The sequence below is a fragment of the Corvus kubaryi genome, unplaced genomic scaffold, assembly GCF_017639235.1.
Source record: "Corvus kubaryi isolate FWS band 111438036 unplaced genomic scaffold, C.kubaryi_AGA036_p1.0 split3-73, whole genome shotgun sequence".
Classification (NCBI taxonomy): Eukaryota; Metazoa; Chordata; class Aves; order Passeriformes; family Corvidae; genus Corvus; species Corvus kubaryi.
This window is the reverse complement of record NW_024582091.1, coordinates 28,966,187-28,991,609: the sequence shown is the minus strand read 5'-3', so window position 1 is coordinate 28,991,609 and position 25,423 is coordinate 28,966,187. Positions and strand designations below refer to the sequence as shown.

Sequence of the window (25,423 nt, the reverse complement as noted above, 5' to 3'; positions counted from 1 at the left end):
AGCACTCCAGGACCCGAGAAGCTGATAAGGGCTGGCCACCCTTTGGTGTGTCTCAAACTGCCTGTCCCAGTGGCTCGCTTCATGAACCTCTCACAGGGAAATTACAAATCTTCAGAATTCCTGAAGACTGACAGAAAACTGGTCAATGCAGTGTGATTGTAGGTTGCTGAAAAATTCCATTTAATTCAATCCCATCTGACAACAATAACTATTGTTATTAGTTACACTGGGTTTCACTAATTTCAATCCCACTCTAGCTCTTTATTTCTTTTCCTAAACCAGGACCATTGTAACATGCTGTAGTTGTGGAAAAGTGTAGCATTTGACCCAGTGCTGCTGTAGGCCAGTGACGTGAAGTGAGAGCCGTGCCCACACCCACCCACCCCCACTCTGTGAGTTTTCTTTTTATCTCCGTGGCTCTCCAGCATGCACTTTCCTGGTAAAGCCATTTCATTAATGCCAGCCAGCAGGAACTGCTGAGTGTGCAGCACTTCAGAAGAACTGTTTGCTTACTTGAGAAACTAAATGCAGATGTGGAAGCCTTGCCTTACCTTTAGAATTGTCAATAAGATGAAAGAACAAAGGATAGCATTTTCAAATGTGGGAACAGCAGTCTCAGGGGGGCTTTACATGTTTCCATGTGTTGTTCTGCTCAGCACTGCAAGGATGAAGATCAGTTTCTTTAAAGATACATAAGTTTTGCTACAGAAGCAAGATATCTATAAATTAGATGTCGGGGTATTTTTACAAGATATTTTCTATTACTTACAGGATTAAGGGCTGGATTCCTCACATGTATCAACAGCTCTCTGCACCCATCAGTGTTAACAAAGCTGAACTCTAAATGCCACTCAAAAATGCCCAGGCACTTGTTGGCTTATCTCTCTGCTCACCTCTCAGCTTAGCCACAAGGACATACAGCACATAGCCAGGTGTTGACTGAACACATCTGTTCCACTGCACACTCTCTGGACATCATCCGGTTTTATCTTAGAGTCAGTGTGATGTCCAGTTCAATCTGGTCTGCCATGTGGTCAGCATTTCTTGGAGGTCAGAGTTAGCTCTTATGATTAGCACTGTTGCAGGGCTGCAGCCAGCCTGGGCTGGGGCTCACAGAGTAGTCCAAGCAGGTGGAGAAACATCTCACCCTCCTATTGCAGACTCCAATGAGACTTCCCAGGATCATGGAAAGCCAGCCATGAAGGGGCTTAAAGCTTGTCATGTACTAACTGCATGACTATTACACGACCTCTTGCCAACCAGATATCTCAGTCTGAGATGATCTCTGTCTTGTTTGCAACAGCTGAGGCATCTAGGATTCCCACATCTAGGATACATGGAGAGGCTCATGGAAATCATGTGAGCCACAATTCTAAGAATCTCCAAGAGCAGCAAGGGCTAAGGAAAGGGATTTGCTGAGCTAACGCGTTTCTTAGGGACAGCCACCTGCCAAACTCTATCTTGTCTGGAGAGGGATGAGAAAGGGACAAAGTTCCAGGCCTATATAGTCCAGTTTTGCTTGTGAATGAGTTGTCCAGGACTCAGAGGCATATCACTTCTTGACTACTGACAGAAGTAGTGTGAACCTCATTCCCAGCTCTTTGGACAGAGCAGGAGATTTGGGAGGCTCCTCTTGGAAGACTGTGAAGGGATGGAGATCACATTGATGGTCTAGAGTAGATGTGGACCCTGCAGTGGACAAAATATTGATTTTATTTCACTCTTTTTTTGCACAGGAAATTGCTTGGCTACAGGCTGAAGCCTGAGTATACTCTATAGGGTTGACTGTCAGAAGATAAGGACCACTCTGCAAACAGAGTAACAAACCAAGCTGACTATGTTTTTAGTTTCTTCTGATAGCACCATTCTACTACATGTAAATTTTGGAGCAGGATCAGAGATCTGACTTTCCTCCAAATGAGCAAACACCATGATCAGCTGGAATAGCTCAATATCAAGTTTAGCCTATGGCTTAGTTAGTATTTATTTATTTAAGTGAAGTGTTACCTCCCCACTACAATGGACTGAGTCCATTTCAGTTTAATCCTCAATGTTTCACTCTTTAAAAAATTAATTTCCTTAGATTTTTCCACATACCTTTTATACAGAGTGAAACTCACTTTTCAGTTCTAGAAGGAACTTAGTTGTGTAGGAAACTTTTTATATTCTTTTCTAAAATTCCTTAAACATTGCCCATCCTATCAATCATACAATGAGAAGTAGTTTGGTCATTTCAGAAGTGGAACTGAAAGAGAACTGTTACATCTAGGACACTGGAGATGTTTCATCAGATCTCTCTCAGGAGCTGGAAGCTGGGTAACTGCTATCTTAAGCATGCCTGAAGATTGGCCATGTGAGCTCTAAAATGCAAGTGCTCAGAAAAACTGAAAGTTGGGGACTGTAAGAAACTCACAGCTGTTGTGGATTGGGTGTAGAGGAGCACAGATCCAGTAGGTCAGTCATTGGATGGCACACCTACATGGGAAAAAACATTTAGAGTCAAGGGAATTATGCTGTTAGAGGATTCAGTACATCTAGCATAGTGTTTGAAGGCTGATCATACTTTGAAGATGAAGCTTGGTAAAAACCATAATAGAAAGAGAGGAAGGCCTATTACTGTATTACACACAGTTGCTATTTTTACTGTGATGGAGATTATTTCTAAAAAATAATTGTAGTTGAATTTAGAGTGATCTCTCTGTATTTTGATGCAAAACAGGTGACTAATCAATTAAGTCTGAACAAAACTGAATTATATGGGAAAATTAAACTTGACAGAAATCAAAAAGGCATGTAGTACTCTAAATGTACAATTTCACTGTATGTCTCTTTTTACTGTAGCAACCAGGGCACAAGGGCAGTATGAACATGTGGTCCTTTATTTGATCAGGGATAATAATCAACTAAGCCAAAAGGAAGGGAAGTAGGTTTTCCTAGTTCAGCTGCTACTATAATCTTTTACGTGTTCCCAGTTGTGTAACCATTGCTCCATGCAGCATTGTAACATGCAGCCATTGTTGAATGGGAGAAAACTGTGCAAATAGCAAAGAACCCAAATGTAGAGAAATGGTATTTGATGTCACTCTCATTATGCAGTGGGCACAATATTTCAGATCGCAGCCCTACTTTTTTCCTGTTTTGCCTGCTTATGCCTTGTTTGGCATAAGGCTTCAGGTCCTTTTAAGAAGGGATTCTGCTGAGACTTGTAGTTGCTGCAAATGTCTGGTGACCATGGCAGCACAGTTTGTGGTAGGATCTCCTGCTTTCCTGATCTTTCACCATCCCCATGGTGTTGGTTACTTGAGGTCTAACTGTTACTAATGTTGCAGCATCTCTCTTGAGGCTACAGGTCCTACAGTCCTTCCACCAAAGATATCATTCTCATCTGAGGCTGTGAAAGATGCATCTCCTTTCCACCAAAGAAGTTTCAGCTAACTACTTAGACATGCATTGATCCTGTATTACACAATTACTGACCTAGTCCTAACCTTTTACTTCAACTCTTATCTGAAGATAGTGATTCTTATTAATTTCAATAATAAGCATAAATCCTTGAAGGTCTTAAACCCAGAACTAATTCAGGTTCATTGCTTCATGTTGGCCTGAACCCCAACCACAACTTCAGATTTCACAATGCCAGCCTCAGAAGTATGACCAGTAATGTGATCTCCGTCACCTAAAACTCCAAATTGTTGTTCCAAAAACAACTCGCTTGTTTCTTCTAGACCTGGCTTTATCCTAAATGGCTGATCATCTTTTGTTTCCAAATGTAAATTTCAAACCAGTTCTAAGTCTAGTCTTAAGGCTAGACCTTGAAGGAATCTTAACTAGATCATCTGGTCTGACAGTAAGCTTTGTGTAAGCTCAACAGCTTCACAGCTGCAGAAACAGCCCGCTTTTACCTGTTCCTGCCCAAGTAAATAATAATGATAGTTCTGAGTACAACAGTAATCTATATTGTTCTGTCTACATTCTGTTTTTTCTAGAACTAAGAATAGTTCGTGGGTCCCTCTAAGTAGCAGCATTAAGTCATGCTTGATGGCCACTTCTAAATCCAACATTATCTTGTGGTCTCAGCTTCATGTTGACCCAACCTCTGAAGTTAACCCTCATGTAAAAGATTACTCAGATTTAAGCTCCATCCTAAGTACATCGCTAGGAAGAGAGCATCAATTGCTCATGAATTAACTATATTGAGTTAAACACATCATGCAAACTTTTATGGCAAGAGTCATAAGCCAAGCTCAGGTATTGTGCAGCCTGATCCAACATGGTAGCCTGAATCCAAGCCCATAAGCCCAGTCATAGCTATTCCCAAATCCTACAAACAGATTTCATCATAAAAACTAGACCTATGACCTGTTGCAGACAGGAAATTTAGCATAGCTTTACCAGCCCTTATTTGCAACAGTTCCTAGGCCCACACCAACCAGCCCATCCTTGCCCAGACTACATCCCTTGGCTAATATCAAATTTACTCCAAACTTTAAAGTTAGGTTAGTGATTCCAATTAAACCGTAGCCCAAAACTATTCATACAAAAGTCTATTACTTACAACCTGGACTGTATCAAACCTAAAACTAATTCTAATCCATCCTCAGTTTTCAAAAGCAGGTCAGGCCTCCTGAATTATGCTGATCTAATCACTAGCAGGCAGCCCCAACCCTTTTAAGTTTAGCTTGATGGCCAATTTTACTTTTAGCACACAGTAACTGTTGCTGTGGGATGCCCAGTCTGTAGCAGTACACCTCTGTCCAGAGGTATGCCATTAATGACCTCCATTGTTTCTTTAGTCCAAATACCTGCTTTTCTAAGACTGAGAACATCTCTACAGGTTTTCTCCAAGTGCTAAGTGTGGGGTTTTTTTTGTTCCACTGTTTCTTGCCCCATAAGCTTAAAGTCCACTCAGTCCTGACCCCATACCGAGGGAAAGAGTACTGTGCTGCATCATATGAGACATCTGTTCCTATTCCAGTATATCTGTGACCTTCTAATAGTCAGCACCAGATCTGAGATTCTGCTAAACGGCTCCGCGCTGCAGACTTCCTTCCTCTCTGCGACCACCAATCACTTACATGAAGATGGAGAGAGGTGGCAGGATACTGATCTGACCATTTGGCATGTGGGATGACAGAACAATACACAGGTTTATGTTTTACAAGTTATTTCACTGTGTTTTCACTACATATTTAAAGGTAAAGGCCAACTTTCTCACTAATTTTGAGTTTGGAGCAATATTCCCATGGTCCTAATTACCTTCAGGGTCAAAGAACTGAACCTCTCTTCCAGCACAAATTCTGCACAGCTAGGCATGGGCTCATGGTGCACAAGACAAATGGTTCTTCTCCAATACTGGCTTCCTCTTGGTTGATATAATTTGTATTAGAATCAATTTTACTTTAGAAGTGGAAGCAAATTTGACCTGCTCACCCACCTCTTTTGCCTTTCCTAGCACTAGTTCAAAGTGATTGATACTGTCAAATAGATCAAAAGGATTTAATTTTTCATCTTTCTTTCTCAGAAAAAGAAAAGCTTTTTTTTTTTCCTTTAGGCAATATTCATTTGACACTGATTGTGCTCAATATGTGTCATTTTTAACACAGATTTTCAGGCATGCATATATTAAAACCAAAGTATTAATGCATCCACAAAAACGTAGCTGAACTAAGCAATACAAAACCACCAAATAGCTACTCCATTAATTCTTCATATAATTTACTGTAATGCTGGTACACAACAAAAGGTAAAAATCTTCCCATGGGCTATTCACAAAAGCTATGAGTTATTTCATTTCATACAGACAAAACCTACTGAATTCATCAAACGATATATTTGATTGAATTGATGGGTCCTAAAATGGAAATTTCTCATTTGGTTTTGCTGGTTACAGTTATGATGGGTTTGTTTTGTTCTGCAGGACTATGAGAAACTTCTCTCAACTGGCTATTTGAATATTAGAATATTTTTATTGTCCTTTGGTATTGACAAGGAACTGCAATTTACAACTGTGGTACTTCATGCTACTTTGTGTTCTGCAGCCTTGTGGAGAATCTGCACATTTAATGACATATGATTGTATCTTATCTCAGATAATGAGCAGATACAGTAATTTATGGGGAGAAAAAAAACACAAAATCCCCCAACAAACTCCAGTGCAAAGTGGTTCACATGAAAACAAGAAAATTACTGGAAATGGCGCATATAAATCCTATATCCCATATGAGAAATTACATACACAAGGAGTTATTTTTATGTAGAGCCTAACGGACTAAGACCCTGTCTGCTAGTGATTGCCTACTTCCTCTAAATTCAACATATTGCCCTCACATACACTCAACAGTCTGGAAGTTTTGACCATAAATTAATTGTTTGTGCCATGCCATTTGTCAGCAGAGGGAGCCAAGGATTTCAGGATAGTGACATATCCCTTGCTCTGGTGGCATATCCCTTACCTTCATACTCCCCTTCCCCATCCTTGAAACAGGAGGTATCTCCTCTCCTGTCACTGACTACAGAGGTGACCTGCATACATAGGAAGGGAGCATGACTTTTATAGGACTAATTTTGGGACAAAATTTATCCTGTTCTGAACAGTCATGAAGAAAGAACTCTTTTGCAGTACTTACTTCATTTGCTACAAAGCTTTGTCCAATAAATATTTGTTCGAACCATCTGTGTTACCACTACACATCCTTGTGAATTTTTATAGAAACCAAAGCTTTCTTGCACCATTTTGCTCACAGCATAAGTCCTCATCCTGAATTAGGAAGCAACTGGGCTGAAGTCTTCTTAACACCTCAATTACTGAATTATGGTGTCTTGTTCCTACATGAAGTGTTTCATATCCAGAATTATTCATGACCTAGTCCAGTCAATGCCTTTGATTACTTTTCTGCAAGTCAGACTTCTCATGATAGAGAGATACTAAAGGAAGTTATGCAAAATTAGAAAGCAAGCTTCATCATGGTATCACCCATTTTCTTCCACCAAAAATGCACTTTACTTCAATTTCACGATATTCAGCATATATTCAATGGACTAAATGGCAATATGAAAATCAAATATCCTTAGAAGTCTGGATTTAAGTCCCAACTTGAATCTGATGTTGGGACAATCTGACTATCAAGTAACACCTGCCATTTCATGAAGAAGTTTGTTTCACAAGTGTGTTCCCTTTTCTGTCCTCTGTCATACCATTAGTGAATATTCTTGGCTTCTCCAGAAACATAAATAAATGTGTATTTGTGCACAGATTATCACAGCACTTGTAAAACACTTTTTAAAATTAAAATAGCTATCTGAAAGGTTGCAATATTTTTAAATATTTTTTTATTACTTTCGGTCTCAGTTTACACAGTTGCCCTAAACCAACGAAAACTGATGAACATACTTTTGTGGATTTCCATCAGAAGAAACTTTGGGCTCATACCACAGGTAATTCTGAAATCCCATGATATTTAGTGGCATAGTTTCATTTCCTTCAGTTATCCAGCTACAGCAGCAGGCTACTGCAGTTAGTTAGCTTATGGTATTTGCATGTTTTGTTGGTTTTATTTTAAGAGGAAAAGAAATAAAATCTCTATAATATGTTTTATTTATTCCTGAGGACTTTCACTTACACAAGTAGGCACTAAACATTTGAAACTGACTTTCCAGAGCACAACAGTAAAAAACTTAAGAATTTGATTTAGTTTCATTTAAAACAGTAAAAATTGACCCTGTAAACATTTCCATAGGAGGTAGGATACATACATTTGACAATCTGTCAAATATGAGAAAGTAAACAGTTACTCTGTAGTCCTAATAAATAATGAGCAACACAGGCATTAAATAAAAATTTTTATATATAAAAAAAAAGATATAAGTGAAAGACTAAAATAGCATTTTTAATAAATTAGGAATAGATGCAATAATTTCTTTACAACTTATTCTGGCGTGCAAGAATCACTGGCTCTTTCTGCTTACCCTGAATTTCTAACTGAAAAGCTGTAATGGTGAGAACAATCCTGAGAGATTCACAAGCTGGACCCAATCTAAATATGGCTATTTTTTTGTGTGTGGAGGGCTGATAACATCTCTAAAATGGCCCCTTTAACACGTCTATGTGATAATTTTATCTTCCACCAACTTGAAGGGGATTGTCATCATAGCCTTAATGTCTGGGGTTGGAAAGTAAGCTTAGGGCACAGACACGTCTCTCCCAGTTAGGTTCCTCCAGCAGCTGCTCCCATGAAGACAGTGTTGATTGGTGGTAAAGATGACACCATATCTCTGCTTGGTGGGGCATGGACCTCCAGATTTTCCTGAGAAGGGAACTGACCAGATGTTCCATACATACACTGTGAAGAAGATGTGGTTTGCAAGTTTGAAGCTGTGGGGAAAAAAGGTTACTATCATTGCAAGTTTCCAAGTTATTGAATTTAACAGAAATCACAATCCAATTTAATTTGATGGAAACTCCTATCTACCAGGCACATCATCTGAAGGACAGAAATGTCTAATCTTCTGTGCAAGATTAACAGGTAAGCAGTAGGAAGATGTAATCTTAGGGAAAAATAAATGGTGCCCTAGTTTATATCTTCCATGCAACCCTTTTTGGAATGTGAGACCAAACTCAGTTGCCATTTGTTTAAGGCATATACCAAAATAAACCCTTTGGTGTTGAGTATTTACTTGTGCCTAAAATTCACTGTCAGTGGGAGCTTTGCTAATACACACAGTTGTTGAAGCATAGGATGAGGGACCACACCACAGGAAGTATATACTGAGACACCCCTGCCCCAGGGTTCGTTTGCTCTGTTTGACAGTGAGGATCTCTAACAGACCCTAATAAAGCCCAGCCTTATATTAGTTTACTTAATAGTTAGAAAGTGCTTCCTAATGCATATTTTTGTTCAACTCAGGCCAATCATTCCAGTCCTCATGGACAACGGATCACAGACCTCCTTGTGGAAGCCAATTTCTTAAATTCAATTTTAAGGAAAACACATCTTATGATACATCCTAAGTACTGAGCTGTCCTGGGGTGATGTTATAAGGGTTTTTTTTATTCCTCAACCATCTGCTTAATGCCCAAGGACGCTGTGTCTTTAAGATGGACCCAGGGGTTGGAGCCACGGGACCTGGGTGCAGGCCGGTTGAACGGCTGGGGCCCAAAGGCTCGGGGCTCCAAGGGTCTCGGCAGGGCTCAGGAGGGAGTGCACCAGGAGCACTGTGCTGCTCTTTGGGTTTTTTTGTTCCAGCTAGCTGCAAAAAAGTTGTGTTGGTTTTCCTTGGTTTTTTCTCCTCCCTCCCTCCCTCTTGCCTCACTGCCTTCCTTCCCTTCCCTCTGGTCCGGGGAGCCTGCGGGGTGGTCCTGGCTGGTCCAAGCCTCTGTGCCTGTTCCCTCTCTGGGCATTTGTTGTATTTTGAGGTTTGCTTTTTCCTGTTCTACCCTGTTTTGTTTTGTGTTAATAAACAGTCGTTTTTTTCTTCCCACTTTCACTTGCTGTTACCAATTTGTCTCATTGGCAAAGGAAAAGGGGAGGCCCTTTTTCCTTTGGAGGAGGCGCTCATTCCAGAGTGCTTCTGCCTAAAATTTTGTTCCCAAAACCAAGACATGAGCTATTTCATCTCTATGCTGCATTTCATATATTGTATATGTGAGCTACAGTTTAATACTCAGCATTTGTTAGGATGCTAAAAAGTTCATAGCTGCTCCTCAGTTGTTGGCTATACTTACGCATAGGGGTCCGGCAGACAATTGAAGGGGAGGACTCTGTGTAGTATGAGCCTGTTTGTTTTCTTCCACTGTCATCCAAGATATTCAGTGGATCATGTATATCACTGTATGATGGCAGGGACCGAATGCTGCTGACACTGCTGATTACAGAAACATGTTGGTCCACCATTGTTCCAAGTCGGTGAGATTCTGAATAATTTATGCTGTTTCCATAATATCCTAATTGAAGATTGAAAAAAAAAGATGAATGAAACTCCTGGGCAGCGCATGAGCCTGTGATAAACTTCAGAAAAAAGTACTTGTTACCGGCTGAAGCCCTTGAGAATAAGAGTATTTACGTACACATACAGCCTAGGAACATAAGCAACATACGCAATGACTGACCCAAAAGAGAGGTGGTAACAAGGAATCCAAAAGATTGTAAGGGTTCAGTCACACCTTCAGTACAGAAAATTGCTCTTTCCTTCTAAGTTCAGAATCAAACATAGCCTGCAATCAGTGGCCATAAGAGGCACCATGGGGAGTCCTATCCATAGTTCAGTGCTTCCTTCTGAAGCTTACAACCAAGGAAAGCATACATGGAAAGAAAATCTGCAGGATAGTATGTACTCACTGCATAGACAAATCCATATGAAAGTAACATTTCCACTGTGTCTTTCCTCCAGAAGAGGGAGGTGTTTTGCTGACTATACCTCTGAAGCAGTAATTTTACATTTGAAGTATGAGAAATGAGAGGGCCAAAGTCTCGAACTATTGGTAATGCACATTTTTATACTTCTTTTCACCCTGTGACTGGAATGGTCCATTATGCTGATCCCAGAGGCAAGCTATCTTGTGTCTCCTCTATTTCATAGCAAAGGTTTTGGGGGCTTTTCAAGAGATTGTTAAGCTCATCCTGGTTTTGCCTCCTTTGTGCAAGACAGGGTGATGATACCAAAGGAAGATTACCATAGGGCAGCAGATGCATTTGAGGTCAACTGAGGATTCGCCAGAGGAAAATAAACCCTTGAGTAGCTTATTAAACTGCTTTACACAGAGAAGTGGAAAACAAGGAATGTAAAAATAAAAGCTGAAATACATCTTCCAGAGGAAAAAAAAACCCAGAGAAAAAGAGTTTTACTTCAGCAATGAAAGAGAAACAAAAGGAAAAAGAAAGTATGTATTAATACCGTTGGAAGCATTAGCAGGATAAGCTGCTCCTGGACATGTAGATACTGAGTTGTTCACGAAATTGAAACTCCCGGTATTCAGAAACTGCATATTGTGTGTGTCCTGAGACATGCTGGAGGAACCATAGCTGGAAGGGGATCTGGCATTGTAGGGAGACACGGCACAACTGTTGCTGAAGTAGTCTCTGGAGAACTGCTGTTCACTCAAGGCATTGAATCGGCTGGGCTCTGCTCTGTGGTCATAAACTCCTGAAGTGGAATGGGCCTGTGTTCTGAACATAGCCTGGTAATTGGAATTGTTTCCATAATAATTCTGATTAGTCTGTGACAAAGTCTGATAAAGGGGTTCTGAGTAGGAAGAGCACTGTGAATGTGTCGATAACATGGGACCTATACTGGGAGGTCTCACAGCCATTGGCCCCTGGTTGATGACACTTCCTCGGCTGACCACTGCTGGTGAAATGGGTGGAGTCATGAGGTGACCAGTGCTTTGAGACAGCTCCATTTGATCTGGAATAAATAAACATTAGCCGTGATTAGTGTCCATACCTCAGTACTGCTGTTAAGACACAAAGGCTCTGGGGAAGTGGAGATTACCATGTGAAACCTTTACAAAAGATATGCACTCGCCCCCACCTATTTAATTCACAGCTTTTATTTAATGGCTTCAGGCTGTAAAGTTTCTCCTTTCATTCTCCAGCTTGGAGGTGCCACATTCAGTGGGAAATTTCCAGCAGTTACAACCCTCATGTGCTCCAGGTGTTACTGCTCCTTCTCTCCTCACAAGAAACTCACCAAGCCAAAAGTTATAAGATAGTTCTACCATTTTTCCAAGACGAACTATTACTGGCAAGGTAATTACAATTGCTGACTTCTGTAAATCACCACAGAAGGTGACCTCATGAAATGTTGTTTACTAGAGGTCTTCATAAATGCATGTGGTCATCGCCCCTCCTACAGCAACATGTTACCATGAACGGAAAGACTAACAGGCAAATTAGGGAAGGAGATGCTGGAAGAGTTGATACACACCTGTCAGCTGCATACTCTCCCTGTCTCCTGTGGTGAAGGGGTTCAGACCAGAAGGTGCACTGCTGGGCTGGCCAGCTGACAAGGACACGTAGGTTTGCTCTCCTAGGCACTCGTTTTTGACTGAAGAGTCACTGGGCAGAGGAGCGGCTTTGTTGCGATTTGCTAGGAAGCAAGAGCTTGGTGATGCAGTGAAGGTGGCTTTGCTTGCATCTGGAAGGGTAAATGAAAGCTCTTGTTGGCTGTTATGTATCCTCACTGCACATAAATTCTCTTTGTATCATTTCCCCTGACCACAGATCTACATCACACAGTATCAGCTCCTTACTCAAGCCATCACACTGAAGGTATGAATCAGATTTATTCCCTTGAATAAAATGTCAACAATGAAGTCAAGTAAAGTGCATTAAGAGTGAATCAGGATTGACACTTCACCCTAAAGAATTAACAATGGCAACTTTAGAATGCTTGGACTCTTTTCATATTGGTATCTAGAGAAAAGCATTTGTTATACTCAAGAGTTCTGCTTTTTGCAGACTATTGATAAAGTCAGTTTTGCTATTCTTCAATGGAAACCATGATTTTACTTCATGGTTTCAAGTTCTTTACCTAAACACACAAGGATGAGGCAACTGTCAAAAAGGCCAAGTTTTTCTCCTGGAGGCTGAATTAAAAGAAGTGCTGCATCTACTGTCAGACAAATTCTATGCAAGTTTCTTGCAGCAAATTGCAGATTTAGAGTAACAACAACCAAAAAGTTAAGGACTGATTGCCAGTGCTAATGCTAATAAAAAATAATTCTGCAAGTTTCTGAAGTTCCACCGGATTTTTAAGGATTAACGTGGACCAGAACTTGATCCAAATCAATCTTCATTCTTTTGACAGAAAAGGACCTGGAATATATAACTTCAAACCGTCTAACTTTGAAGAAGCCTGGTAGATGGAAAATGTTAAGGGTACTGTTTTCAAATAATTTTATTTCTCTTCCACATAGTAATACTTCAGCCACATGCTACATAGGGCTCCAAACTTGCGTTCCAATGTTGAAGGGATATTTGCATTTTGGTAATATTTAATAAATTCCTAGTTCAAGTTGTAATTACATACTTAAGCTTTGGAGAAAAATGGGATTAGGAATTAAGTAGCCCTGTCTGCTACCTATACCTCTTTTCACACTTCAGTTCATGGCCCTTCAGATGTACCTACAAGCCTTTGTTGCATCCAAGATAGTTTCAGTGATCCTTAGTACTGACATTCCAACAGAACTGTTATGAACTGTGGTAGGTATGTGGGAATGAATTGCTGAGTGAATGGTCACAAACTTTTCAGGTGAATTTGATAATATTGTACATAACTACACCTTCAGGAGAATACAGTAAACTTGCTTCTGCTTAAACAAATACATCAATTTCTAAACATACCAGAGTACACGCAAAAGAACCAAGCTCTAGTTACCTAAATTCTTCATGTATTTGTCCAGTAGATTCTGGAGTTCTTGTTCTTTGTCATTGTTGAACTGTGTCTCCATGGCAAGCAGGATGTACTCATCCAGTAACATGCGGATCAAATGAAAAGAACCTTTTGGAGAAGGAAGAGAGAGAGTAGCTGAGTTATCTTTGTGACCATCTCTCACCACTCCACAAGAAGCCAGTGAAACAAACAAATAATTGTGGACTTTAAATGACCTGGCAAGACCAACAAGAAATAGTGCCTAACTTCTAGCTCTAATCTTTCTTTGCACTGGCCCACCTAGCTCAATTGTTTACTGTCCTGTAGGCTATTTGACCACTAATTACATCAAAGAAAAATACTGATGAAAGTGAGACATGCTTTATACTTGAGGAGAGCACACAGTGGAACTAGATAAGGCTGAAGTCTGCTAGAATGCCTCTGCTCTATTTCTGTTTGCCTTGTGCTAAATAACCAGACAATAACTGGTGAAGTCTTTGACCTTATTTCAAGGATATATCACATTAAAAAATGTATGTGTCCCTACAGTCTTTTCAATTATCCTCTGAATTTTAGATAACAATGTACCTATGGCTAAACATATGAAATTACACACTAGAGTTTGTTTCACTTGTTCTACCATCTTCTCTCTTATAAAAGGTTCTTTCTGAGTGTTCCCAAAAATGTAAACATTCCTAAAGATGGATGTGTGAACCTTAATTTTTAAAAGTCACAAACACTGTTAAATTGATTATCTGCTGATTCCAAAATTAAGTATGTGGTGACTACCAAATTCCTTTTGCTTTTATTGAAACATGCCATGCACAAGAACTTATATACAACAGTCATTTTATACCAAACTGATCCACAGGTAAAACTAGTAATTTAAATCTTCTGTCTCTTATACTGAGATAGTTACATATATATGCAGTTACATTTCCACTGTCATATCAAAACAAAGTTTCTAGCACTTAAATGTCAAAGCAGTATCAAACCAGCAATTTAAAGGAAGAATACCTTTTAAAAATAAACCTGTGACACAGGTCACCAGCAAAATATTGCTAGCATTTACTGTGAAATGTTAGTTTGAAAAACACATTACACAGTATTTGTGGCTTTAATCGAATAATCTTTAAATTAGGATAGGTTCCTCAGCACAGGAAATGGTGAAAAGCTGCTAAGTGCTAACAAATATGTACAAAATATGAGTGTTTTTATAAAGCTCCGGTACCAAAACTTGATGCGTTGTTTAGAGTTAGGTTATGCATCACTCGAGCACCGAAAAAGCTCCATTTCAGAAGGAAGTCCTGAGCTCTCTTCTTTAAAGACCTCCCATTTTGCTTGCTTGCCTGAAAGAGAATAGTAAAATACTGGTAAGTATGCTCACTTGCTTTCTGCAAATAGAAGACCTGAGTATCCTTGAGAGTTCAAGGAGTCCTTGACTCAGGCTGATGTGGCAGAGTGAATCAAGCCGCCTGATTCAAGCTATCTTCCTGCTGTGTGACCTAACTTGGTAAAACAGAGCAGCCTTCACTCTTTCCAGTGCAAACATAGAATGGCTGTCTGTCAATGCTGGATGAAGCAAACTGCTCACTGCTTGGGCCCTGATGTACCCTGAAGGTACACAAATTACCTCATATTCTTGTACTAAAGGTGCCAAGTTGTTCTATACAGGGACAGAAGGAAGGGCAGTGGGATGGACAGACAGATGGACAGACAGACGAAAAAGGAAGGAAGGAAGGAAGGAAGGAAGGAAGGAAGGAAGGAAGGAAGGAAGGAAGGAAGGAAGGAAGGAAGGAAGGAAGGAAGGAAGAGAAAGAAAGAAAGAAAGAAAGCAAGAAAGCTCCCAGCCTCTGACACTATGGTATTCCACAAAAACATGGAGTAGAAATTAGTCTTTGTACTTTAATTTAATCTGTATAATACTGGTCAGAATTTCTCTAACAGAATGGTATGTTACAATCGTGATGATCAAAGTGATGCTTTTTATACTGTTCATTTCATACAGTCACTTTGCTCTGGAGTGATTTGTTCATGTGGTAACATATGCCTTGTTACTTTCTCAAACAGCAAGCAGAAAGAAGCTGTTGTGTTGAGTTTAGCTGTGTGCTAAAGTAGCCACAATTTAGCATGAACAGAAGGCAGACAGCAGTGGAAGGATTACATGTTCTGTAAATTATTAGCTTCTGCTCTGGTCAACCTAACTTCATATCAGAACTTGTTGGTACTCTTCCCGTAACTACAGGAAAACAATGCCAGGAACCATACCTGTTAGCTTTAAAAATACAGTATCACATAGTAGATGATGAATGGAAAATTGCTTCATCTTTCCTGCCTGACTTGTTTATGAGGAATTGTCTTCTGAAATTGTGGAATGAATGGAATTAAATTTACATCATAATCATTCCAGCCTAAAATAAGTTGAGATTGCTCAGCTTCAATGGGGTTTTTTTTGCCTAGGGAGTTTTCTGTGTATGTGAGGACTTGCTTTGGCTCTGCTGCCCCAAGTCATCCAAAGCTCTTCACTGTGCTGCTCATATATGTCAGCAATTTTTAGGAAACTCAGAGTACTTTAAAAAGAAAGAAATTATCACTATCTCCATTGAAATTTGGGGAAACAGGCAAGTAAAGGAAAAAGGGCATGCTTCTGGTTTTCCTGTAAGTGGCAGTCTCTCTTCTGCCAGCCAGTTGATGCTAACTGTACTGTCTCATCCTTTTGTATCCATTCATATCAAGATCCTACCTAAAATGATGAGTAAGATATTGCATTTTCAGATAGAAAAAGCCTGACGAGAAGACCAGTGTTCAGCTATTAGCCAACAATATGTAACATCTTATTGTGATAGTTTACAGTAATTAGAGTCACAAATTGGGTACATATTTCTTACTTAGCTGTAAGCCAAAAAATCCTTTCTTTTGTTCTGAGCTGTAGTTTATTAACCCCTACATAACTATATGCATATAAAATACTTGTGATGAAAATGCATCTTGTAAATTGGAGGCAGGCAGGAGAATCCCATCAAAACCATCAATTACTGTGTTAAGCACCTTACAAAGCTTCAAAACTGTATCTTCCATCCTGGAAGGTAAAAATCCTTCAGGAGGCTAGCTTCTTTTGAATCCACCCACTGCAGTAACTTATACCACATACAGTACCCCCTAAATGCCATGGAAAAGAGAATTGCTTCCCATTTGCACACCTTACTCAGAGCAATTCCCCTGTGATTCTGCAGGCACACATAAAGTGGGAGAGTTTCTTTCACGTAGTTTGTGAAAGTGCTGACTTTAGTGTTTTAGTTACAATGCTTCTTAGTTTGTCACACACATAAGATTGCTCAGCATGATTAATTAGAACTATATCACTGGAATCTTTGACACCAAATGACAAACTTCTGTGTTACAGTAAGGAGACAGGAACAGAGATAAAAATTCCTTGTGGAAAATCAGTGAGACTGCATAAGGATTTATGTAAGGAGTAAGGGGAGTAGGATTTGGTCTGGAGTCAGGCAGGACATTTGAAAGGTACCTTGATAACCCTTTGCTCAACCACAGTATCCAACCATTCAATAAATGATTCCACAGTGGCATTCTTCTTTAGAAGGTCCTTCAGTTCTTGGAACAGTGTAATAGAGTCATCTACCATGTAAAAAGGAGAACATATCATCGCACACTATTCTGAACGTGAGAAAAAGCCACTCACCAGCCATATGACAATATTGTAGCATGGAAAGGAAAAGCAAAGAATTAGAGCAGTGAAGAAATACATAACTCCCCAGCAAAGCAAGCAGACACACATCCATCACACACATGTATTTTAATTACTTAAGCATTACAGTGACACAGGTTGTAAGACAATGAAGTTTTATAAGAAAATAAAAGCAAAAGGAGATTATTATATTTTCCATTCCTTTGTAGATTCAACCTTGAAAACCTTTTTAATACTAAGTTTAGTAGCAAAGCTTTCTCTGTAATATGGCAGATTTGCAGTATCTTATGTTTCCTTTATATTTTACAAGTTTCTCACAACAGGATATAAAGTTAACTTCCTCAATTCCCATTTTCAAAAAAGTGTCTGAATGAACAGTTATCTCTCTTCTCCTTTTCTTTTTTAACCAGTGTGAAAGAAGACAAAGAATAAAATAAAAAATAACTACACAAAAAAAGCAGGAAATGGGCAACTCAAATGAAAATGTGAATAGGATTTTGAACCATTAAAGAGAACAAACTTTCATAATTGAAGTAATAATATTTACAGGACAACACACTGCTATTCCTTTCAGCTCTTGAAACTCTGATCAACGTGACTCCTATGACAAAGTTATCTTTTTAATACAGAAAATGGCTATATCTATTTTCCAACAATGTATATGAAAATTAACTACCTCAAAATTTATACTTTATTCTGTGTATGAAAAAAGCTGCTACACTAAATAGAAAATTACACATATTCTTAAAGCTCAACTTTCAGAAAAAAATCCGATTAATTAAAAAAAAGTAAACTAGTTCAAATACCCATTACATTAAGCCATAATTTTTGACAAATCTTTCAAGAACTGATATGTGCCCATATAATTAGGACCAAGTTTCAAAAGAGGTTTGAAGCTGACATGTAAATTTTTCAGCAACCATTTAAAGTCATCTGGCTGGGATGACTTCCCAGCACAAGCTTCTGTTCTTGGACATGCTAGGGCAACCAATTGGTTTTCTTAACCTACTGAAGGTTATGGTGAACTAGATTAGAGAATGCAGAGTCTATGGGTGCCTTGTCTCAATCAGTCCAAGTAGACTGGTGTGGCATGGAATGAAAGAATGAATTATTTTTAATGGTACAAATATGTCACCATGGACTTACATTCACTGTAGACTTCCCCATCAGAGTCTGTGCTCCCTGAAGCTGCAAGGAGGGCCTGAGAGCCAATACTATTCAAATCAACTTTTTCAATATCCGACACCATGGAATTCACCACATGCTGATCAAAAAGAGCTGGCCGAGCAATCTGCCAGAGAAAGCAAGATAAAATGCTGAGACCCTGTTGTGGTTTAGTCCCAGCTGGCAGCTAAGCACCACACAGCCACTCCCTACCCTGCCATGGGATGGGGGAGAGAATTAAAAGAATAAAAGTAAGAAAACTTGTTGCTTGAGTTAAAACCAGTTTAATAAATTTTTAAAAGAAGTAATAAAAATAATAACAATAATAATTTAAAAGTTTAAAAGAAACCCCAAAAACAACAGAGAAAAATACAGTCCAACAAAGACCAGTGAGGCTGATGAAAACAATTGCTCACCACCAACTGACCAATGCCCAACTGACCAAGGCCCTGAGCAGTGGTCCCCAGTTTTATTGCTGATCTGTGGTATGGAATATTCCTGTGATCAGTTGGGGCCAGCTGTCCCAGATATGCCCCCTGCCAAATTTTCATGCACCTCCAACCTATTTGCTGGCACGTATGGGAAGCAGAAAAGACTTTAGCTGTGTGTAAACACTGCTCAGCAGTAACTAAAATAGACCTGAATTATCAATAGTTTCCAGTACGAATCCAAAATATAGACCCATAATATGAGGAACAAAACTAACTCTATCCCAGCCAAAACCAGTACAGGCCCACAGCCGGGGATCACCCAAAAAACTCCTCAGAGAAGAATCTTATTATGTTTAATTTTATTGTCATGGCTGGGTTTATCACAGATCAGATGAGAGAATGTTTCCCTTTCATTAGACTCCTGATGCTCTTCTAATGTGCCTTCCTATCAGATTATCTTCACAATTTCATGCATATGCTGCTTTTGTATTAATATTTATGAAAGAGAAAACCAAGTCAAGATGAATAGGTGCTGTGTCTACAGTTATTCATGAGGACTACCACCTCAAAACCCAAGATGCTAGCGTGGAAGGAAGTTCCACGAAAGGCATTTTATCCTTTTGTATAAAACCATCACATGGAGGTGACTCCTAATTGCAGATACCTGTATCCTGACAGCACAGCCTTGGAGTCTCCAACTACCTGTCACTCCCGTTTTTTCTTTTCACTCAAAACTCAAAAAAGAAATAGAACATCATGGACAAAGCAGCGAATCTTTGCTAGGCAAGAAGGATCATCTGATATTTTCCAATTTGGTACTAAACAAAATACACATATATTCCACTTCATCATTTCATTGAAAAAAGTTCCTGTGATGGCAGTTCATTATAACCATGGCCTTTGCTCTCTTTTCTGGTACAAAAGTTTGAAGTCCTAATCAGATCTATCTATGGTCACTTTCTAATTTCACAGTTAAAACAACAAGATATAAGTCTTTCATGGACAAAGGTCAACCTTGAAAAAATAATCCATTGTATTTCATAGACAGAAAGGTACACTGAACACAACTGACAAAATTTTGAATGTATCATCTTACTCTGTTTACCTGTGCTAGGTGTAGGAATGACGTCTGTCGCTTCAGGGAGGAAACAAATCTTCGTGCAATAGGCAATTTCTTATCTATCAGGCTTTCCGGTAGATTTTCCAAAGAGGAAGCAACCCACTGCTCCCAGTTTTTTGCAAAGCTTCTTATATCTGCCAGTAAACTGTAAGGGAAACAAAAAGTGATTTAGAGAATCACCAATAAAAATTGTCTGGCATTAGTTTAAATAACTGGGTTTCAATCTATGGCTAACAGACTTCTGAAGACATCTGGAAATTACTCCTCAGGTGTTACCAGAAGAAACAGGAGATGACCAATCATTGATCTATATATTGACTGCATATTGATATGTACCTCCTCTGGGAAAAAATTGTAAGCCAATTGGGACATTAAAATGCTATCTAATATTTTAAGGCTGTTCTATAAGCTGCCCTCAGAGCTGACAACTATTTTGCCATACATACTCTACTGTTCTAAAAATGAGCATAAATGCTGTAAGGAAATTTCTCTAGAATATAGAATTACTGGTATTTATCTGGAATATGTCTAAAAATCGGAACACACCAAGATTAACGTCGAATACCTACCTTTCTGGCATTTCTTGCATTGTTGCAGGGATGAGTACATCTGTAAGAACCTTCAAAAAGTTAACAGAAAATGACATCATGCTTCCACTGGCCATTTATTCATTCATTCATGTCTGTCTTGTCTACTTAGATCGCAAAGTGATAAGTACAGAAAATTTACACAGAATAAAGCCATTCAACCTACTGTCCAGCTATTTATATGCCTGGATTTTTCCAATCACTATTAGATAGGAACAGATGAGATATTCATATACTTAGATAGCACCCATTCTTAATGTATAACTTCATACCAGTAAATTGAGAAAAAAAACAAACAAGACATGCTATCCCCCATGTCTTAGATTAGGGAAATCAGTAGAAGCGAGATGGATAAGCACTTTGTCTTTTCTAGCACCACCAAGTCTCTGTAAAGAGACTCAAGCATCTCCCATGTCCTTGAGTGCTGTTGACTCTTCTTCCTGCCAAACTGGACACGGCACTGCAGGTATTCAGAGTTTAGCCAGAGAGTTCCCTGTAGCTAAGTGTGGCGTGGAACAGTTTTGGCAAAAAACTGTGCCATCTGGCATGCTCCCTAGGGAATGTTATTGTGGAGGACAAAGTTGTTAGACTATATTCCAGAAATCTCCTTTCACTTTTAATGTAAATAGTTTGATAACAATCCAATGTAATTCCTTCTTCCTTCTGTCAGCTGTGATCTCAGGAATATCTAACATGATTATAGGTAAGAAATACTGAGAGACAAAGAAGAAGCACAATAGTAAATTTATGAACTTTTGAGAAATTCAGTCTTATTCAATTTATAATTTATAGCTCCTCTAGTATTTCTTCTTCTGTCACATTAAATCTATCATAAATAAAGTTAATATTAAATCTATTGAGACAGCACATTTAGAGCAGGAAAAACCTCATAAACTCAAGGTACATTATAACCTCTACAAGTAAATGAGGCTTAATGACCCATCTCCTGGGTAGTAATTATGATTCTTGATGCTAATTACCTTTGCTTTGCTATGCTAACTAAAACATTTCTTACTTTACAGCTTTATATGCTTCTAAGAAAAAAACATTTTCATCTTCTCTGGATTTTCCCCCCATATTTTTGTACAGTAAAGAATAACAGATTACAATAAGGCATCAGAGCTAAAAAGCCTCAAGTCTTTTGCTTTGATTGGTTGGTGTTTACTGTTAAGCCAATAGTTATTTCTTCTCATCAATATGTGATGTGAAATCTGTTAGAGAGACACCTATATGACAATCCTTTTCTATTTCTATGGCACATCCTATCAGAGGAACTTTAAGTACTTTGCATCTACTAAATAATCATCTTATCTGACTTTCCAAGTGAAAAACTCAGGAAACTGTGGTGGCATTATTTTTTTTTCCCCAATGCTCTATAACTTACTCCTGACCTTGCAACACTCCTAAGGGTCACTTTGTTTCAACTATTTATGTCATCATGCCATGAGCTAGACCAAAGAACTCATATGGTACAAAAGCTCTGCAAAACAAGTATTGCTTAAATTTTTTTTAAACCCAGAGCAGTTTAGAGTGCAGCAGTTTTCCTGGTACCTCTAGCAGCACAGGAACAGAAATGAAAGGCAGCAGGCAGGAGAAGCAAGAATATCTTAACCCAGGATTGTTCCAGCTTGGTAACATGAAACCATGGCCTGACATAACCTGTGAGTAGAAGACTGGCATGTGGAATCACCTTACCGATGTGCCACAGACTCTCTTCCCTGGCAGAAATTGCAATAATCTTTTCAGTGAAAAAAAGGCTTCAGTTTTCATCCAGGATTACCTTAGTCAGCCTTGTCAATGAGCACATGAGCATTTCTTTTAGCTACATTCAAGCAAGTAGGTTGGGGTCTCACTGTTAGTGTGCTGGCTGTGGTCAGGTGTTCAGCAGAACTGAGACTGGAGTTCAGCTCTTATAGGCACCCATTTTATTTCTTGATTTCAATGATTTCCTTGGTGATTTACAGCAGAAAGCAGTCATGGCATCCTGTCACTCTATCTTTTTACAGATACAAAAGCTGTACTGTGGGCAAAATTATTCATGTAGTTAAATGCTTAACTTACCTTATACAGTATTGAGTCACAGACACAGAAAATGTCAATGATAATGGGATTTTCAAGCAGGGGAAGAAGATGGTCAGGCATTCCTTGCCAAAAATGTAATAGGAAATGCTGGATCTAAAGGAATAGGAACCAGATTCATAGACATAAATCATGCTGTCTTGGCTTCCCCTGCATACGTACCCAGAGTGCATGCTCAAACAACCTTACCTCTTCAAAGTTCCCATTAATTGCATTGTCAAGGACACACTGACAGTGTGTTTTATACATCATGATAAGAGTATCTACCTGTTTTGGAAGAAAGAAATATTAAACAGAGTTTCTTGACTCCTTCCTTTACTGCTATGGTGATATAAGTTTCTGCTTTCTGCAGCTAGTATGTAAACACATAATATAAACTGTATTGCAATGCATATTTACAAATAGGCAGCCTGTATATCCAGAAGTGATGAGGATGTCACTCATCGCTAGTTTTAGCAACAGCTTTACGTCATTATTATTCAAGCATTATTTAAGTCATTATTTAAGTCAAGCACTGATGCTGTTGTCAGAAATGTAGCATCTGAACCTGTATACACTGTGAAAATGTGGATAATAGAGTAAGGCAATAGCTAGATTAGTCAGTCAGATGGTAAATTCGCCTCTCTGAAGCTAAGATTAATCCCAAAGAGCAGTGCAAGTTAATCATTAGGCTACTATAGGCGTCTGTGAGTGTTCTGAAACATCATCTAGTTGGACAAATGAGAAAATAGCTGCCAGTCATTTGGTCAAAGTTTAATCACTGCCTCACATGAACTGAACTTTAGAAAGCAGAACTCCCTTTCATCTCATCAGGCTACTTTATCTGAGTGGAGTGTTCCCTTATTTAAAAAAAAAAGAAAAAAAGAAAGTAAGTAGTAAGTTTTAAAAATTGTAGCAAATTATAAGACAAGAAATATGCAAACTATTTTAAGGAAGGAAAAGTGCTAGCAAAACCATTCTCATGGTCCTGAATCACAGGTTTGCCACAGCTTGTGAACTTCTCCAGCAAACCAGTCTCAGATTTTGATTGAAACTGGTGCCATCTTATTGCAGTAGGTTCAGGATGCAGATTTCTTTGAAAACGGACCTTTCTGACTCTCAGAGCTGCTTCTCTAACTACATATCTTTAAGAAGTACTAGCACAGTGTGAGACTCAAGAACACTTTAAAGAACTGTTTTTGAAAGGAGTCGATAGAAGTTTAAAGTTTGGGTAAGTTCTGTCCAGAAACATTAAATGCAGGAATTACCCATCTATTTTAGTGCAGACTGCTGATTTATGGACTCTCCAGAGATTTGAATTGCAAGCAATTCCTTAGGAGTTTAATGCAGGAGTCAAACTTCACGTATGGGCTGTCTTCAACAGAGTACCTAAATATCTTAGGTTCAATAACCTTTAGTCAGATAAGCTGAAGGATGGAAAAGGCAGTATGAAAAGAAAACAGGAAATAAAAGAACAAGAAATGAGCAAAGAGCAGCAAGGAAAGAGAATGCAGGAGACACACAGAAATTCATCTTTCCCACAGTCTCCTCATAACTCAGTAAGTCTGTCCCCAGACGGTCATGCACAATGCTGTTGCCCCAAAAATGAAGACAGAATGAATTGCAGGTTTTTCTCCATTGTTGGAGCAGTATAAATCAGTTTATACTGCTGTGTTGGATATTCAAGGAACCTCAAACATTTGTCAGATTTAAATTTAATGAGAATGCTGTCTATATGAGAGATGTCACTTCACTGATGGAGACTATAGCAGCAGGTGGTGCACACTGCTGAGTATACCAGTTCTTGGGCTTTCTTTACAAATGGTAAGATTTCCAGCTAAGATTTCCAGCTAAAATGGCTCCTTTTGTTTAGTTTCTCCCTACGGGAATCCTAGGCTTCACTACTTTCTCAGAACAAGCTTAGGAGGAGGGGGTCATAAAAAGTTTTAAAGCAATGTGTCTCAAACCAGTCACCATCACCACCTGCACTGGAGGTTAAATTGAAAAGTTCAAAATGTCTGTCAAAGGATTTCTAGCACAGTGCAGGGATGTAGCAGCCTGTAATATGACCAGAAACAACACAGACGTAACACATAAGCAAAGAGACAAGGACATAAAACATGAGAGATACTTCCAACTGAAGAGCTATCCTTAGGATAAGCAATACCAAGTATTGATTTGAGGAATGATTTAAGTAATTTAAAAAAACCCCAAACATGTTCAAATTTACAGTCTCTTTTCAAACAATTAATGAAGGAGAATAAAATTCATCCAACTATTTGTTGTGCATTATTTGTTCTGTTCTAATCAGAACAAAATTTACCTTAAATACAAAGGCATTTGTAAAGAACACAACTCTCAGTTATTTGTTTGTTTTGCTCTCCCCGTCTTACATACCATCAGTTTGTAAAATACTGGGTCAGTTAATAGGTAAATAATTCAACCACCTTTCCATTGGAAAGCCAGTTAATCGGTGTTAGTAAAGGTTTGCCCCCTCTATAAATCAGTCACCTCTGTTTGATTATGGACATTTCTGGCTCTTTCATGTCAATACCTCAAAGGCTAAGATATGAAGAAACATTCTATGGCAAATTTTTGATCTCTTAAGACAGAAGAGGAGTTCACATTTTACCTTGTCTTTAGAAATGCACCCTTGAAGCAAAAGGTGTTGAGCACTTGGAAACTCTGGGAGGAGTGTTCCAGTTTTGGAACTCAGAGAATATTTACGAGTAAAACCACCCTGAAAGGGAAGGGAAAAAACAGGAACATTGAAATAGCTAATGTTGTTACATCTGAAACCAACAATTCATGCTAAACTTGTATTTTATCTCATGAGCCTCTCAATGCTCCAGAATACTTGCATTCAGATAATCCTTCAAAAATATTGATGCTTATCCAGATCTGGACACCAGCTCAAGAAGGTTATTGAGTATGTGTCTAGATCTAAACTCCACCAAACACTCTTAAGGTCTCAAATGATACAATTAAG

General features: G+C 38.9%; 1 protein-coding gene across 1 annotated transcript in view; it reads right to left on the bottom strand.

The window, feature by feature from the left end:
• Positions 1–7,306: 7,306 nt before the first annotated feature.
• Positions 7,307–25,423, bottom strand: part of RFX6 (regulatory factor X6) — a 34,377-nt gene continuing 16,260 nt past the window's right edge. Inside the window, exons 7-19 of the mRNA XM_042017165.1 lie at positions 25,067–25,174; positions 22,645–22,722; positions 22,438–22,551; positions 20,359–20,408; positions 19,775–19,934; positions 18,221–18,365; positions 16,895–17,004; positions 14,600–14,717; positions 13,375–13,497; positions 11,923–12,132; positions 10,891–11,400; positions 9,722–9,940; positions 7,307–8,371 (exon numbers count right to left, since the gene is read on the bottom strand). Of these exons, the coding sequence (XP_041873099.1) occupies positions 8,205–8,371; positions 9,722–9,940; positions 10,891–11,400; positions 11,923–12,132; positions 13,375–13,497; positions 14,600–14,717; positions 16,895–17,004; positions 18,221–18,365; positions 19,775–19,934; positions 20,359–20,408; positions 22,438–22,551; positions 22,645–22,722; positions 25,067–25,174 (2,112 nt within the window). The 3' untranslated portion in view covers positions 7,307–8,204. The remainder of the gene's footprint in view (positions 8,372–9,721; positions 9,941–10,890; positions 11,401–11,922; positions 12,133–13,374; positions 13,498–14,599; positions 14,718–16,894; positions 17,005–18,220; positions 18,366–19,774; positions 19,935–20,358; positions 20,409–22,437; positions 22,552–22,644; positions 22,723–25,066; positions 25,175–25,423) is intronic.